The sequence below is a fragment of the Centrocercus urophasianus genome, unplaced genomic scaffold (assembly GCF_019232065.1).
Source record: "Centrocercus urophasianus isolate 14NV4802_14NV808 unplaced genomic scaffold, USGS_Curo_1.0 seq_30, whole genome shotgun sequence".
In the NCBI taxonomy this organism is placed as follows: domain Eukaryota; kingdom Metazoa; phylum Chordata; class Aves; order Galliformes; family Phasianidae; genus Centrocercus; species Centrocercus urophasianus.
Window position 1 is genome coordinate 6,981,685 of NW_024884867.1, and position 18,143 is coordinate 6,999,827.

The window sequence follows — 18,143 nt, forward strand, 5'->3', positions numbered from 1 at the left end:
GTGGTGGAGAAATTAAATACCTATCTTATTTAGGAAGGTGTTTGTTTAGGAGATAAGCTTAGCCCTGCCCCCTTCTTCCTCCGAAATAAACACAAACACCTATTCTTTTTTAGCTCCGAGACGTTAATTAATTTTCCAGAAGCGCGTTCTACCCTCACTTTCCGAGCGCTCCCGTGGCTGCCATCGCTCTGCGCTGACCTTCACCCGGCTGTGCAGCCCTAACGTCTCAGGGTAGCATTCCCCTATCTGAGGAACCTGAAAACAAATGGGTGTCTTTTGTTAGTTTGTTGTGGTCCGTGTCCGCTTTGTTCAACCCCACAAGGGATTTAAAAGCTTGTTGGGGCATTATAAAGAATAGCGCTGCCTTTCTATTCACTCTTTTTATTTCTTTACTATTGGTTTATTTTTTTCTTGTAAATCCAGGTGCTGGATTGAATTGAGGTGGAACAATGACAGTGTTTAGTAACAATAAAAAGTCAGGTTATACGAACACGGGAAATTGGTTGAATGATACTTACTTCTATTTCCTATGCCTTTGTCTTTATTTTTAATGATAACTCTTCTCTGACTTTTCTTTCCTGCCAGGAATGAGGGCTGGAGGTTTTCTTCCCAATCGTCATAGCTGCTTGTTGTCTGGGCTGTAAATCTCTGCTTCTTCAACTGTTGTTGTTCTTGATATTTGTAGACTTTGTCTTGGATGAAAGTTTCCTTCAAAATAAATAAATCTGTGGTTTATAGAGCTAAGGCCAGATCTCTTATAAGGTGAATACAAATTAGAAATGAAGGTTTATCTAATATAGAAATACTTTATTGGTATCTTAACTAATTAGGGTATTAATTATCCTTATCCGCAGACTAGTGGAAATAATGTTTCTACAATTTTAATGTTTTTGTAAATAACTATAATTAAAGTGCTCTGTTGTGACAACTCTAAGTAGGAATGTTACATCAATTCCTGTCATAGGTAGAAATTGAATGTGGCAAGGAAAAGTTTGTTAAGGGAGAGGGAAATAGATTCAAAGTCATGGGAGCTTAGCCTCTGCTCTCCCTATTTCTTACAGCAGAAAAACATCCTCCATACGCTGGAGCCTGATGAAGTTCTTATGCTCCCCAGGCTGCATGCATGCTGGTCTGAAGGTACCGCTTATAATGCATTCAGTGTTTTGTGTCTTTGGCAGTGTCGTGCTTAGCTGCTAAAGATTCAAACAATACTTTCCACTTTAAGGCAGCACATGAATGCCAGTTCCAAGAGAACCGTGGGGTTCTGCAGGCACTGCTCACTCAAATTGCTGCCTTGTAACTTTCTAATCCCTGAATCACCGCTATTGTATCAGACCACCGCATAAAGAAATCCCCAGGAAAGCCTAAATCCGTGTAATCCTCAGGGTGAAGCAACAAGGTGATGCTGGTCAGTGTTAACAAACCTGCATTTAATTTTCAGTTTGTTGGTGTGCTATTCTGTGACCTCCATACAAAAACTATTCATTTTCACCACCTTCTTAAATGCCAACAGCTGTACCCAATTTCTGTGTATCAGTTCCTGCAGTTAGATTTCTAATTAATTAGGGGAATGTCATCAGCTGAAAGTAATAATCCTCACATGGAAACAAAACAGTTTACAGGATCAGGGCTTTGTGCTGTACTCAAATGATGGTTGGAGGGAAACTTTCCTCTAGTTTAAAATAAAATAAAATAAAAATCTATAGCTTGAAGTGTAAAATGTAAGAACTTAAGTTTCAATTACTCGTTTGCTCCAAAAGTACTGTACTGATTTGCAGCAATTTAGTTAGCAGATTAATAGTTAAAAGAGAATCCTATTTCATTACAACCTGCGTGTTGCAGCCCAGACCTTAACTGGCCAAGTGACTGGACACTGTTCTATGTGCATCAGTGAACAGGGAAAATAGAGCAGCTGGGAGAGCACTGTCTGTCATTTGGTTTCTGGACCTAAAATACACATTCTCTTTATATTTTTCTCTGAGTAATAGCAGAGTTCTTTGGTGAGACAAGGAGAACAGGTTGCATTTTGAGAGAATGCAATGTGAGGTGCTAATGCCATTGTAATTGATTTTGGATTTCTTTACTCCTTATTCAAACAGATTTTACTTTTGAATATGTGCAAAGAGAAGCTCTCAGAGTTCCACTTATCTTCAGAAATAAGGATGGACTGGGAATTAAGTAAGTTACCACCAAATCTTGATTAAGAAATGCTTTTATAAAACCTCCATTATGCTTTCTCTTATTTATGATGGTTCTTCTAATAACATCAGAAGGTATTGCAGTTAGTCAGACTATCAGTTCCTGTAAGAAGGAGAGTGACTTTTTTTCTACTGAAAAACGAACAGATAATGAGTTCTATAAAACTTAAGTGCATGTAGTGTTGTTCCATACAATCAAAAAAACAAATCAGTGATACAGTCAGAAATAAAATTCAAATGTTCTTGCTTCCAATCAGTGCTGCAAATATAGAACAGCCACCCTTCAGTTTTTGACTTCTCAATCATTTTCTGTGTAAAGGTGGAAAGTCGAATGTTGCTCTTTTTTCCTTGATGATTTTATCTCCTCAGTGTTATTACTTGGTAAATATTTAAAATGTGGTGTTACTAGAGTCTTTGAGTTTGCATTTTCTTAATACCAGCCATAAAGGATTTGGTATTTTAATAAGCAAGGTTCAACTATAGATTGTGTGACTGATAAAATATAACCTCTTTTGATATTTTTGGGTACTTCAATTGTATAACTGATTATATCTGAATGATAGAAAATGAACTATGTGCAAGAACTATTATTTCACTCAACTTCAGCTGAGCATCTCACAGTTTAATGCCATTAATGCCAAAATTTAATTAAATTTTAATTAAATTGAAAATTTAATGCCTAAATTGGGTATTAACAAAGCCAAGCTACCTCAGAGTAACCTAAGGAGCGGCCAGATTACAGGTCCATTGTGCTGAGGCCCAAAAATGGCCTTGCTCAAATGCTTGTGTGTATGCACATACACAGCATGTGTCAGTCATCAGAGGGGGCCAAAGGTAAGCCACCTTTCTTAGGAAATTATTACCAACGTAGTTCAATAAATAGAATGTCTAATGCACAGATTGGGTGTGAAGAACTAACAAGACCAGTGTAGCATCACTCTTCATTTGTTGTTCAGTTGGCCTTTTGGAGATCTAGAAGTTAAAATAATGAGTCTCTGGTATCATTCTAATGCTGGAGATGGAATTCACCACCAAAGAAGAAAGAGGAGAAAAATACTGAAGCTTCTTTTAAGAGTATCTTTGAGCATAGAATCCATATCACCAATCTCCATATCTTGAGCAGTTAATATGCTGATAAAAGTGAGAGCAAATTTATCTGATATGAGCTTTGAACGGACCATGCATGGATTCAATGGACTTGTCCATTTCACCATAATGGAAATATAAAACCATTTCAGAGTCAGCTGGGTGAGTTGGTCTTGTGTTTCCTTTCTCTTCTGAATCACTGACTGCTGTGGAGGATTAAAGTGTTAGAATTTGTAGATCAGTAATTACTTATAGGACACTTCACATTCTAACTTTTTTTTCTGAAATGAGCATGAGTTATTAGCTTGGAATTGGATGTTGTGAAGGAATTTCACATAGTTGGGTGTAAATGCCAATAGAGTGAGAGAAGGTTGTGGAGACACGATGGATGTATATTTTAAATGATAGAAGTGAAATGCATGAGCAGGCTTTCCTATTTGACACTCTGCAAGATAACAGGTATAATTTTATTTACAGTTTCACTTCTTACTGTATTATCGAGGGTGGCTGGCATGCAGCATGTACCTTTTGTGGATGTGTAGGTACAGAAAGGCTCTGTGCATTGTATTCCAGTGAGATCAAAATAGTACTGACACTTGCCTAATTGATTTTAAATACTTAGTCTCCTTATCCTGACATCTGCTGCTTGAAATAATGATTGTTGTAGCATGCTGCCTTACATCAGTAGAGTGAGATGGGCCAGTTTGCCTTTGGATTTGGGTCATTTGCTGATGATGTTCAGGAAATGTGTATTGCTCTTCAGGCTCTGGAGAAAGCCATGCTTTTTTGGTCCTCTCTAGCAGTGCTGTCTCCTGTCTATGGCAGGCTGTATTTGTCATTTATGGATCACCTAATGTACCATATATGTGTAGGGCGACTTTTGAGATGCCATAGTCTATAAAATACATGATATGAGAATTTCCACACTTCTGTTTGATGTTAAGCAGTCAGTTTGCATGTCTGTGGCTGGCAGATGTACAAAGCATAGCTGAACAGTCTGGTGACTGACTGGGGATACTCCAAAATGTTGAGGAATAAGATGAATGAGGAAAAATATTATAACTGAACTTTGGAAATTGATTTCATGTGCATTTCTGATCATCATGAGCTGCTACTTCTATAACTGGAAGCAGAAAGATCCACCTGTGATCCATTAGCAGAAGGTAATCTTGTTTTCATAGAGTTGTTTGATCATTCCTGTTACTGTATCTCGGAGAGAAAATGCTGCTTGGAAATCTGTTGTCTCGTCTGAACATGAGCAGTAGCAAAGCAGCCCTACGTGTAGAAGAGTAACTGTGGCAGTTATGCTGAGTGAAGCTGAGGGTGGAGTACAATAATTTACAGTCTCAGCAGCAAGCAGAATTGGCTTGATTTAAAACTGGACCTCCCAGGGTGTAACTCAGCTACAGTATGGGTTCTTGTAGTTGAAACCTGCTGTGTTCAAGCCTGAAATTCTTCTCTTGGTGGACTCTTTGTACAACACATCCTGAGGATGCAGAGGAAAAAACAAGGATATGCCAGGTGTGCTCTCCAAACTGCTATTAATTTTATTTGTAAAGTTGATTTTCAGCTGCTGCTGGAGCTCTCAGAAAGAATGGGTTTGCTTACATGCATCTGCATTAGGGCTGTTCTCTGTTTTGGCTGTTGAATTTATTTTGATTTCTGCAAGTCTGAAGAAGATTGCTCACCTTCGCACCTGACAAAAAACAAAGGCAAACTTTGGCACTTGAAAGTAAGCCTTGCTTCTTCTTGCTGCCCCCAAATAGTTCCTCCTTCCCTGCTTCCGACTTCCTAGAGCTTGGATATTGAGATGAGCTTTGATTCGGGCTGCTTCATTCTGGCAAGGGAGTGAATTCCAAAGCTGTGGGGCCCTCATTGGTAAATGCAGAGATGTGAGGGTTGGCAGCAACCTAACAAAAGATATTGTCCAGCTGCCTCATTGCACCGGAGGAAGGTGATAAGGGTGCAGTGAGCGACCAAACAAGTTTTGGCAAATAGTTCTGAAGATACACACATGACAATAAGTGCGTTTTTCTAACTGTACCTTTTGGTGTTTTGTTAATATAAGAACTCTGAAAGTTTGCATGTAGGTGTATAGTTCTGATTTCTAACAGAATTGTGTCAAAAGCACTGTACCAGGAGCAAGTTGTTTGTTTTCCACCCATGGCAGTGGGATGGAGCTCCTAACTGGCAGTTCCTACAGGGCTGGTTTTCATCACAATTCCTTCCTCAGTCTTGTGCTATACGAAGATGTGAAGTGTGAAATAATCTCATTATGATGAAGTTAACTTAAAATCCCCGCTACTGTTTTTGTTTTCTTTTTCCATCCAGTCAATGAATTGCAGACTCTTAATCTCCTGACACTTAAAATTCACTCAATGTATATTAAACACTTAAGATATTGTAAGTGATCTTATAAATGTGTCAACATCAGTGAACCAATTAGGAAATCATTTATCTCTCAATTAGCCTGAATTGAATGGAACAGCTACTTCTGTACCCATCAAATGTGGCTGGGTTGTCTTCTGCTAGGCGAGGAGGTTTGGAATAGCCTTTAAAATAAAGGGGCTTATATTTGTTATTTTTGGTTCTTTATTTCTAAACTGAGAATCCAGTCTATGATGATGTGACTTTGAACAACTTGCTTCACTCTTCTCTGCCTTAGTTTGTGTCCACTGGGAAAACTGGAGAGTATACAGATAGTACAGCAAGTTGCCTAGCAGAAATGAGCAGAAATGGGATTTCATTGAAATAACTTCCAGCCCCTTCCCTTTTCTCCCACTCCAGTGCTGCTAGAGAGTGCTGGAAGAGACACCTCTTCTGGTTTGTTACGAGCAGAGGAACTTTTATATGCTTGCAGTGTGAGGGCACTGTGTGCCATTAATACTTGCACTGCCCATGCTTTAGAGAGGCCTTACTTGGTTCTACCTGCTGTATTATGGACAGAGACCACTATGTATTCTCTTTTGTTACGATAACAAAAGTGTGCCAATGCTTACCCTGATGGTATTTAACGTTGCTTTCTTTGCTAATTATAGAATGCCTGACCCGGATTTCACCGTCAGAGATGTGAAGCTATTAGTGGGTAAGTCATTTTGAATTAACTCTGCACAAAACAGAATTGCTTTGAAATACTTGTCCGGTTGTGTTTGTAGACATTTGTGATAACAAGAATCTGGGAAAATGAATAAAAAAGCAATTTGTAAATTAAAAAGGCTGGGGAAAACGCTAATTAGTAGTGCTGACCAGGCTCTGATCTCATGCTGGATAATTGGCCATTTAAAGGAAAGTGAATGCTTTTGCTCTTAACAGGTGTCCTACATACACTTTTGTGATCTTGGAAAGCAGCAGTTCCATTGGTTGAGTTCTTCTTCTTTTGTCTGTTGTAGAGCATCTGTTAGTAAAAGGTCTGATCAGAGCCCTATCACCTCTTGCCTGTGCTCTCCTCACACACTTTATCAGTGTCAGGACAGGTCAATGCATGGAGGAAAGGTTGCTGAATGGACTGAGCACAAAGCTCTGCAAACTGCCTGTCTTTGATAAGAGACAAAGCAGAAGTGGTGACTGCAGTCATCAAATGTTTCCTAGCAATTTTGGCAGAAGAAAGAAACCTAAGGCAACATTCTGAGCAGGAGATTGCATAGTATGTTTCTTTGAAATCTCCTTTTACTTAAGATGGATATGTTTATACTGTCTCTGCAGTGGTTACTGAAAAGTGACACTGCACTCTGTGGAGGCATGGCTGTGGAGCTGGCAGGGTGCTGGGTTGTGTAGCTGCTGTCCTTCAGAGGCCTTTAGCTGCGTTCTTGTGACCTAGAGTTTATTGTTATTCACCTGCCGTGTGGCTGGAGTTAATCTTTCAGATCAGTCCATTCTGAAAGAGTTTTTGAGAATTGGTTGAGTTTGATCAATAGGAATATCAACTCTGTGAAGGCTGCTATTGAGAAAAACAAAGGAGAAAAACTTGGGCTGCATTTCTCTTAGCTGGGGTTATCTGTGAAAGAGAGGTTATCTCTGCTAACCTTCCTTCACAAACAAAACTTGGCAACGTTGCTTAATTTATGATCATTTATAAGCTCCTTTTAAGAACCTTTTTGGGTTAAAATGTTAAAGTGCTGTGGGAAGTGCAATTTAGTAGCATTGCTGTTGATCCATTTGCAGTTAAATCGGGAAATAGCTTGAGTGTATTTGTAATTCCCAACTCTTACAGATTTCCTAAGCGCCTGCATGAACACATTTAGATACTCGACTACCTCTTTTTGTTGTGGAGATGCCGAGTGCTAGGCCCTATTTGCAGTGTTTGTGAATTTGCTTCATAGCTGAGAAGTTGCCACTTTTGCTTCTGGAAGTGCTGGGGTTGATGCTCAGATGCTGAGATGTTTTGGTGCAGCGTAGTGTTGTATAACAGCACTGTTTTTCCTGCCTAACAGTCAAAGTGTGGGAGTTGCATTTCCTCAAGATTGATGTCTCCTGAAATATTGGGGGTGGAGATTCCTGTGTACATGGCCAGCAAAGCAGGAGAATGTTTATAAAACAATGGAGCAAAAATAACAATTGTAATTAACTTTTAGATTAACTTTAATGTGAAAGTGTGTCCTTCCTCCCAGCTGCTTCAGCAATCCACCGTGTGCTCTAGGCCAGGTACTGCGTGTCACGTATCCTTTTTCACTGGATTTGGACAAACTCCCTTGAAGCCACTGTGGTGAACCTGTAATTGGCACTGGGCTCTGTCACCTGTTGCCTTTTATTTTGTAATACAATGATGACTTCTGGCATCGCAGGGGGAAACTTTGATTTTAAAAAATCTAAAATATTTGGGGAATTGCTGGTGAGTTACATCTTAATAAATAAATAAAACCTACGTGTGGTTCTTATGGGGCACTGTGTGTCACCGCAATCTGTGCTGCATGTAAGAGTTGCACTAAGAGCAAATAGGACCAATCCTCAGCTTTGTTCCTTCACAGTTATGTACTACTGACTGAGAAACACTGAATAATCTCCATATTGCATATCATTGTTGATTAAAAAAAAAAAAATCTTTATATATTTCACTCACTTTCTAATGTTCCAGTAAAGCAAATGAAAATTGTTTTATTATTGTTATCATCTCCTCTGACCCTGAATTTTCTGACAGACTTCTCAAGCCTTGCATGAAACTCAGGTCAACGCGTTTCTCAAGTCAAAGGTTTTCTTCACAACTGGAAGTGGATGTTTTTGCAAATGTGAAGCGATCGTAACTCGGTGTTTGAATGTGTGTGGTGCTGATAGAGAATCTACCTTGAAAAAGCTGTGTTCTGTTTAAACTTCTTAGTTTTTAAGAGCTCATCGTTATAATATGCTGATGCAATTTAAGCCTATTGTTTGTTCCCTTAGAGTCAGGAAAGTGTATTTGTTATAGAACACTTTAAAGAGGTGTTGGGTATTTTGAAAGCACATAAATTCAGTACAAAGTTATTGACCTTTTGGTCTCAAATGATTCTGAAATTAATTTGCATTTACAGTGTGATTGTTGTATCACTTCTTATTTGGGCATCTGTAAATAACAAGGAAATAAGAAGCTAAGCTACCAAATACTGTTAAATCTCACCTTAAAAACTCCAGCCTGTGACAACAGTGAGAGGAAAAGTGATTTTTCTTGGTTGCTCATTGTCCTTATTTGTGCTTCCGTGTCCACTTAAGATTTCAGCAAACTTCCAAAGAAATGTTGCCGTTGCTTTTTGGGATTTGTTTGGCTTTCATTGTTTAAAAGATGCCAATAGCAGCTGATATTTAGTTTGGAGATATGTGACCTGCATGCTGGTTTGCATGAATGTGCACCCATGTGTAGCACGTGCAAAAGGCCTTTCCATACAGTAGCTTTAAAGGACAAACATCTGAAACTGCACAGCTGGGATAATGGTTATGAGCAGACTCCTGTCTTGTAGGGAAGATATCCTGCATATTCTCTAAGTCTGAAACAATGGATTAATTTCAGCAGTTGGAATTTGTCTTGTCTGTGAAATGGCTTTGAGCCAAGAATACAAAGGGAGAGGAGGAAAGGAATTCCTGAGCTGCCCAGGAACTTGAGATAACTCCTGAAAGAAGACAAAGTCCATTGTATTTTAATAACAATTGGGCTTTGATTTCATTGCCTAAGGTGGTTTTGATTGCTAGTTCTGAAGAACAGAATGTCATTACCTTCTTTTCATCACCTAGCTGACTTAAAATTTTGCAAAGAGGGTCATTGGCCCTCTTAGCAACTCCATAAACATCTACACTAGAAGTTGGAGTGTTATTTCTTCAGGCTGCTTATTTCTGCTTTTGGCATGCAGTGCTGCTATACTGATATTTTCCAGGACTCACTTGTGACAGTTTCTTCCACCAGTGATGCTGTTGAGCTGCAGCTGAAGTTTGCCACACATGGGCAGAAAAGTGTTATCTTTGTAGATTACGTGCCTGAATCTCCAGTCAGACCTGTGTGAATGTTTCATGTGAATTTCAGCAAAGAAAAAGGGAAGTACGCTTGCCAAGGTTAACTTAAGAATGAGGCGAGGAGAAAGGCCATTGCCTTGTTGAAAGCCAAGCAGCAGTCGACCATCTCTAGCCTTTGCTGTCCCCAGATTCAGGAAGCAAATGCAATAATTTGCTTTAGTCTTTGATGTCCAAAAGCCAAAGCATTCTCTGTGCCTCTGGGTTCTGTAACGTGCATCACTTCATCTTACTACAGGTGGGGACAATCTCCTCTTGGATATGGCTTTGTGGGACATAATGTCTGTACATCTGCAGAGCTCAGCTTGCAATCCAGGCTGGTGGCAAAAGGGATGGTTTCAAAATGTGCTGAGGATCTTGAAGAAAGATGACTTGCAGTTATTGTGACTCCTGGGCTGCAGAGGATAAAGTTGTGACCAGCGCAGTCACTTGTATAGGATTGGTAGCATTGCTGCATGGCATTTGCTGCGCCCAGCCAGAGCAAGTAGAGGACTTGTGTTGTTCATGGGGTGATGTAGCAACTGACACTTTTTTTTTAACCTACACCACTAAAGGGTTTATTAGAATAATTAAGTGTAGAAGCAGCAAAGAACATATCATCAGACATGTATTTTGCTGTTAAAATCAGATGTTGTGCATAGACTCATCATAGTTCCACAGTGTAATAGAGCACCATAAATGTGGCCTCATTTTTCCAGGTAGAAACAGGCCTGAAAAGTGAAATGATCTGCTCAGAGTAATATTGGAAACGGTTTCTAATTTTCTTGTAAGCTGTGAATGATGTACAGAATGCTGGCATCCAGATTGAATTTGGCAGTCATGGCCTTCTCTTTGCAGAGGGCTGAGCTGGGGGGTGGGACAAGTTCCCTTATTACTTAGTGTAAGCAAGCTGATGTAAATAATTTAAATTCAGCTGGGGCATAAGGAGTTACTGCCCTCCTGTGTGCAGTGTGTGAGGTACACACAGCAGCCACAGGCTGTGTCAGACTGTCTTTCATCCAGCCATTCCGTGTGCTGCTGTAGTCCCAGGGAGCTTCAGATGAGATAAGAGTTCATACACAAAAGATTTCACAGAAAGACATTCACCCACCCAATCCATGCTCTTGTAAGTATTCAGTGATGAAAGGAGAATGGAGAGAGGTGAAATGAGTATAAGCATGCATTGTAAGTAATTGTTATTCTGGTTTTATAAAGTGTGATTTTTACTTTTTATATGTATGTATAAATTTCAGTACTCAAACAAGAATCATAAATGCTATCTTCACAGAAGTGCAAATGGTGGTGGTGACTGCAGGCCAGGTGGGTAAAAGCTGGCAGGAGAGGGAGAGAGGCACAGAGGCTGTGTATTGTATTTCTTTTTTGTTTATTTTGGTGTGTTAGCACAGCAGTTTCCAAGTCAGCAGTGCGAATGTGTTCAGCTTTTTGTTAGCAGCTACTCCAAAAAGCTGAAAACAAACCAGATTAACTGTTTCTGAGTAACTGCTTCCCAGTGATTTTGTTTTATTGTTATTCATTCCTCCTACATATTTGCTCCACCTCACAAACTGATCTGCTCTGAAAATTGTATCATGGCTGAGTTCACATCAAACTACAAAACAAGATGAGAGGCTCGTGGTGAGGTCTGCAGGCAAGTAGGGGGAATTTTGTCCTTATGTACAGTTCCCCATCCTGTGAAAGGAAATTAGTCTTGCAGAGACAAGAGAAGAACAAAGCAGCCACACACTGCAGTTCATAAAACTTTCCATCATTCTTCTGAATGCCTTTTCTATAGAGCAGTGCTTCATTTGTTTCAAGGCAGTTGTGAAATTGGAGACTGAGAGGAGTGAAGAAGGAGGCTCATTAGAAAAGCTTGTTCATAAAGAGTAAATTCCAAAATTAACCTGCCTGTCCAAAGGAAGTGCACAAGTTCACCCTCAGTCTTGCACTGAGGTCTTGATGAAGACGTTTGCTTCTCCATGTGCAGAGACTTGCCTGTGAATTGGAGCACGGTGCTTAGAGACAAAGGGCTGAGCTAGGAGTCACGAGATGCTGCACCTCCAGGAGGCGTTGCTCTCTTCCTCCTGTTCAAATACCGTGTTTTTTTCAAAACACAATGGATGAGACTTTTGTGTAAGAGTCAAAGCTGACCTTACTTTGTACAAGAAACCTCTCCTCCCATATTTACATTAATTGTAAGATTCTTCCTTTGTTGCTGATGTTTATTTGTCCCATGGTGTGAGCTGTTCCTACCCTCCTCTCTGACTTGTTATTTTCATGTTAGCACAGTGTTGAAGCATCTGATCAGCAGGCTGTGAGTGAGACTGCTGGAGTGCTGACCAGAATGCATCTAATGGCATCTAATGGCAGTGGGCTCATTGCTCTCGTTTAGAAGGGCAGCAACTTCATAGTTTTTTTTTTTTTTTTATAAAACAACTTGTGGGCTTGTTCTTCAGCCTCTGTGAGAACTGACATAAAGGATGCTCAGGATCCTGCATGATACACTGTTCAGCAGGTGGCTCGGGGCCATGGGTGGCAGCTCTGACAGCTGGGGTGCCGGGGGATCCAGCAACATTTCGAAGATGGGAGATAAGGCTGAGTTGTTGCAGGTTGAAGCTGGGATGTTCTATGAGCGTCTGCAAAGTAATTGCATGTAGGTGCTGTTTCCTTTGATCCAAAGCTCATGATTTAAGGGTGCTGAGCTATAGACTTGACTATCATTTTTTTCAAAGGGAACATGGAGAATCAGTAAGCAGTGTAGGTCGAGGCTGGCGATTTGCCTCAGGTGTTTTAAAGCTATTTTTGCACTATTATACAAAAATTTCTTTGAGATTTTGTGGAAACATTTCCTTCAACATACTGTTCTATGACCAGAATATGTTTTAAAATCTCCAATATTTATTTCAAACTTTCTTAATGAATCAAGCTCCAGTTGTCCACCCAATGATGCTGCTGGGACTGCCAGTGTGCTTCGTGCTCTGAGGCTTTTCTGTAATAAGGAGCTCTGCTGAGTCGGATCTCAACCAGATCAGCAAATAAATGTTATTACTGAAACAGTAACTTCCAGGTGCCCCAAAGGTAGGATAGATCAAACCAATGGTCTGTCACTTAAGTGGTTTATATTGTGCTGCTGGTGTGAGCTGCCTAAATTTCTAGCTGTTGCATTTCTTTTTCTGCATGAGAACTACATAGAGGAAACATAAGGACCATTAAAAAAAAAAAAAAAAAAAAAGTGCTGTTCTTCTGAAGTGATTAATTCCAGTTCTTGTCTGGCAGGTGTCTCTTTTTCAAGTACTGCACTGAGGAAACACTGGCACATCCCTTTTGTCTCTTCTTTCTTTTCCCTTGAGCGACCTCTCCTGTTTCCTTTGCATCTGTCCTGTGTTGGTGGGGCTGCTCTATAGTACGTAACTCGTTTCACCCCCAGTCTCATCGTAGCTTGGGAGAAAGTGGAGAGAAGTTCTTTCAGCCTGGAGCAAGTGCTGCCATGATCATCTCAGCAGCTGTGGGCCGGTAACAATGGAGGGATCAACGTACCTGGCTGCAAGCAGCAGCAGCCTGATTTGGTGGTTGGTTTTTGTTTGTTTGTCATGCGGTCTGTGGGACGTGCAGGCATGCATGCTGAGACAAACTCATGTCACTTCTGATCCATTTCTTCCTTGCTCAGATCTTGGGAGAGTCAAGTCAACTGGGTGCAGTGGGCAAATTGTGGGGCTTTGCTGGGCACCCTCTAAGGCAGAATTAAAATCAGGAACTACTTAGAACCCCCTTGAATTTTTGTACCGTGATCTGGTGCCAGACAATCATTTTGTCATCCAGGTTGGCATATAGTTTCTGCTAATGCTGCCTTTTGTCACCTGTTACAGCATTTCTATTCTTAATGCTATTCATGGGCACTGCTTCTAACAGCACTTTTTCTTGCCCTGCCAATTAAGTCCAAACTGGTGTCCTCTCTTCCCTTCCTTCTCTCCCTGCTTCTGGTAGTGCTCTCTTGTCTCCCTCCTGCTTGCAGGCTTGGGCTGGGTGAGGTGCCTCAGAAGGCTGAACAAGAAGAAACCACCCAGCCTTCTTCCTCCCTCACACAAAGCAGGAGGACCTTCTATTTCTGTTGTGTCCCACTTTAGCTCTCAGCACTGATGCTGGGCTAAGACATGATACATGTCTTATGACATGTGTTGAGTGAGCCTTGATTCACAATTGGGACTTCTGTGCAATAAAATAAAAATGTTCTTTGCTTCCTCTTTATGCTTAATAAAAAAGAAATATTGTGATGTTTGCCTATGTTTAGCATGTCTGCTGCCTTGCCATTTTGGAAGTCGAACCATCCCTATTTTTAGAGCTGAGCTTCCTGTTTGATCACTCTTTAAGTTTGTCCTTTGCTTAATACAGTAAAACTCTTCCAAAAATAAATAAAAATCTTAGTTAAACTGAGATAGTTCTGCTAAAAAAGTCATGTTCCTGTCTAGATATAAATGGCAACAAATCCTCTTTGGATGAATGCTGTAACAAAAATCAAACCTCTCTAAAAGATATATGCCTATAATGTCAAAACACGAAAAGGAAGTTGAACAGTGACCACAGCAACACATCAGTTATCTCAGTGCTTCTGTCTACAAGTGCATTTAAAACCACTTGTATATGTGGGAAAAGCAACCAGACCAGGTATTCAGATTAATTGCCCATAACGCTGTTGTTCTTCTGCAATAAGCATTCTCTGGCTTAGCTCATCCGGGCTAGAAAACAACCATCTTATCCTAGGGTAGCAGCATGCAAAGTTTTAAGTACTTCATGGTAGCTGGTGTGTTTTAGCGTCGTAAGTTGCCTTAGTCCAAAATGACCTTTGACTGTAGTTACAACTTTACCTAAGTATTAATCAGCATGTTTTGGAAGTTTGCTGTACCTACAGCTAAATGTGTCTCAAGCTGCTCCTGTAGAAGCTTGGAAACTTTTTTTGTGTGGCTTTCTATGGCTCAGGTTTTATCTCAAAGAATTGCTGGAAATCACAGTTTAATATCTTTACATCTATGCAAAAAAAAAATGGCTTCTACATAATGCCACTGAAACACATTATTTGCTATGAACCTCTTTTAGTTTTATCATGTTAAGGTTTAAGACTTTGCTAGCTCAAGCTCTTCCTATAGACATGCTCTAAATGAACCTTTTGTTGTACGAAGAAATCTAGCAGCACGGGTTATTGCAGGTTGGCACTTCTACAACAAATGGCAGAGCTGCTGAGGATGGAAGACGGGGAAGGTGCTTGTTGGGCGCAGGTAGCCTTGTGTCTCTGTAAGAAGGAAATAATCTGACCCCACTGAAAGGCTCCTGGTGTGGGAAGGGCTCCAGTCTGGGGCTGCTTCTGGCCCTGGTGCTGCAGGACAGGAGGGCAATGGCTGGGGCCTGTGCTGTGGCGGGGAAACTATGGGTGGGAGAGCCACTATGGGGGCACGGAGGTGTGTGGAAGTGTCCAGCTGGACTCTTGCTGCCATTCATTCTTCTGTGTCCTCTGGAGGATCTCAGACGTGGGATGCATTTCTGTAACTAAATTTGTCCTGATGCTGGTTCTGAAGCATGGGGAAATCTCATTAGTAGCTCTATTTGAGCAAGGTCGTTCTGCTCTGATTCTTGTCCCTCTAGCCAGTGCAGGCTATCACGTATCTGTGCTCTCCAGCTCAGAAGCTCCAGAGGGACTGACTGGGATTCAGGTCAAAGTTGCAACTCTAGGTTCAATTAACCCACTAGTGAAGCCAGCAGGCTTCCTTAGGCTCTGCCAAAATCCTGCGTTGCAATCTGGGGATGTTTTTCCCTGTAGAAGAGTAAAGATCAAGAGGGAGCAGCAGACCTGGCCCTCAGCATTCAAAGTTGCTTTCCGACTGCAGGCATCAAGCTGTCTGTTATGCACAGATCTTAATTCTGTGTGAAATGGTTAAAATAGTTCCCCAAGATAGCTTTATCCTCTTGATGTGGACAGGCTTAGTAATATCTGGGAAATGGTAAACTGCACACAGTAAATTGCACGCAGCCTCAGAAACTCTGCCTGAACTCACATCTCTCAGCCTCTGTGTGTTCCTTTCTCTTGTTCTTCACGGGTCTCCCTTTCTGGATAATATTTAACCTTCTCCTAGAGGCAGGAAATAGGTGGGACAGCTGAATCTTTTCAGGAGAGAAGAGGAAAAAAAGCTGGCGGTAAGCCAGAGCCACTGGGAAGTGGGCAGTGAGCTGAGGCTGTGAACCTGTAATTATATGTCTCAAATTTTGCAAGCGGTGCTCCAGAAATCATTATGCACAGGGTGTTTGGTAGTGCTGTGGTTTAAAAGAAAAACAGCCCCTCTAATTACTCTTTAATTCAGAAGTCAAGTGACTGTCGATTCACATCTTAGCTCTTCTGCTTGTAATTGATAATCAGGTACATCTGACAACCCTGGTATTGAACTGGGCCTCATATTTTTAATTCATCAGGTAACTGCTGATTTTCCTTTCAGAAAGGGTAATTGAGAGGCTGTATGAGGTCGCTTCCAGTGCGGCTGAGATCAAACCTGGATTGTACTATGGCACGTCTCAGACTGCCACAAAGCCCTTCAGATTCAATTTTTCAGTATCGAAGTGCTTAACCCCTGTGGGCTGTGGTCTCTGCTTTAATCCTCAGGCTGTGGAAGCCAGCAACCAGGCTGGTGCTAATTTAGGGGCTGTTTAGTAGGACTTTCCCAGCTGATACCCTGATGAGTGGAAAACGAACTTTCCCCCTAGAAGGTAAAGTTAACAGTTAAAAAAACAACAACAAAAAGCAAGTTTAAAAAAAAAAAAAAAAGGCAAAAGGAAACTGGGTTTTGTGTATTGTTTCAAACGTGCAAATACCAGATTTAAGCATGTTTGTGCTTTTTCATGCGTAACTGAGCTCCCTCCCCATCCTGCCTCAAGGTGGCAACACTATGTGCAGTCCTGAGTTCTGACTGAGGAATCAAATCCCATTTTGGTGGTGCTGCAGTGGAGTCTGACTGACAGGCCAGTGAAACTACTCCAGACTTACACTGTATAAATTTTTCTTTTTGATTACAAAGCTTTATGGTCTTGAGTTCCTTCCCAGAATCATTATCACATCTGTCACTGTCACTGCTATCAGAGGCTAAGGATGTTTTTAATGGAGCAATGAAATCCAAACTATCGTTCTTGCTGAAATACTGCTCCTAAGCACACAATAGGCCAGGTGCTGCAATTATTAATAATTCCCTCTGATGGCATAATATAGGCTCTCCGTTTTGTTTTAGTACAATTTACTTAGAGTTATTTCTTCAGCGATGGAAATTGTTTTGGAGTGATTTTTTGGAAGCGCAGCAAGTTTGTTTGCTGGAATCCTTCTCTCCTGGAAATGAGGCATGTCTCTCACAGGCTCCCTTTTGCTCACACACAAATGAACTGCTAATTAAGATGATGAAATTGCTGAAAGGGGTGAAATCTTCCACTTGGCCAAAGAGAAGATTGTGGATTAATCTGTATAAAGCTGAAGGCTTGATTAAAAACTGCTGTTCAACATTTTGGTGCTAATGAGAATTGCATGTCTGCCACTCAAGAAGCTGCGAGTGTGTCCTGTGGTTTTTGTGTAGAGACCCGAAGTGAGCACTTCTGCTGCTTTCATCTCCACTGGTGATGACTGGAATTGAGAATACACAGCAATCAGTATCAGGTGTGCAGCAGTTCATATCATCTGCTTATGCAGACTGCTTCTTATGGTAACTTTTGTACATGGCCAAAAGCATCTTGAGAGGCATGTTTACAAGACTGCACGGTATGGTTTGGAGAGCTAGTTGTCTTGCATGCCCCCTGCTACCACATTAAATCAGTTCTTCACAGATTCTAATGTACTCCTGCTCGTCTTGTCTGTGTAAAGGAGGGAAGAACTCTCCATCTCTCTGGAGCAAAGGCAACAGATGACTCGCTCAGTGTCATACTGGGCACAAAGTCTTGTTCCAGGTTAGTTACCTGCTGACTGAGCTGCTTAGGACCTGGGGAGGTACAAACACTGTTCTGTTGCCCTCTAAAAACAGCTTCCCTGCAGTTGTTGAGAACTTACACATTTAAAATAAGTCAAGTGTTTTAGGAGCATTTCTGTGCATTTGCAGGAAGTCGTCGAATAGTGGATGTGATGGATGTGAACACGCAAAGAGGTGTTGAAATGAGCATGTCCCAGTTTGTGAGATACTATGAAACGCCAGAGGCCCAGCGTGAAAAACTCTACAATGTCATCAGCTTGGAGTTCAGTCATACAAAGCTGGAGAACATTGTCAAGCGTCCCAATGTGGTAAGGGATCCTGCTTACTTTCAGCTTCTTTCCAATAAGCAGTTGCTTTGTAGTAAATAATAGAGCTGGAGGATGCACACTAGAAAGAAAGTAAAGTAACTTTTGTAACTCTTGTCTGTTTA

The 18,143-nt window shown here is 41.0% G+C and overlaps 1 protein-coding gene across 9 annotated transcripts in view; it reads left to right on the plus strand.

Annotated features, from left to right (window-relative positions):
• The window catches only part of KDM2B (lysine demethylase 2B), a 103,239-nt gene that overhangs the window by 4,854 nt on the left and 80,242 nt on the right, over nt 1-18,143 (plus strand). For 7 of the 9 annotated variants that reach the window (XM_042828819.1, XM_042828812.1, XM_042828814.1 and 4 more), the window contains exons 3-5: nt 2,100-2,178; nt 6,323-6,369; nt 17,843-18,021. In XM_042828819.1, coding sequence (XP_042684753.1) covers nt 2,100-2,178; nt 6,323-6,369; nt 17,843-18,021 — 305 coding nt within the window. Of the gene's footprint in view, nt 1-1,061; nt 1,138-2,099; nt 2,179-6,322; nt 6,370-17,842; nt 18,022-18,143 lie in introns of all 9 variants that reach the window. The other 2 variants (XM_042828817.1, XM_042828818.1) reach the window with 2 other exon arrangements.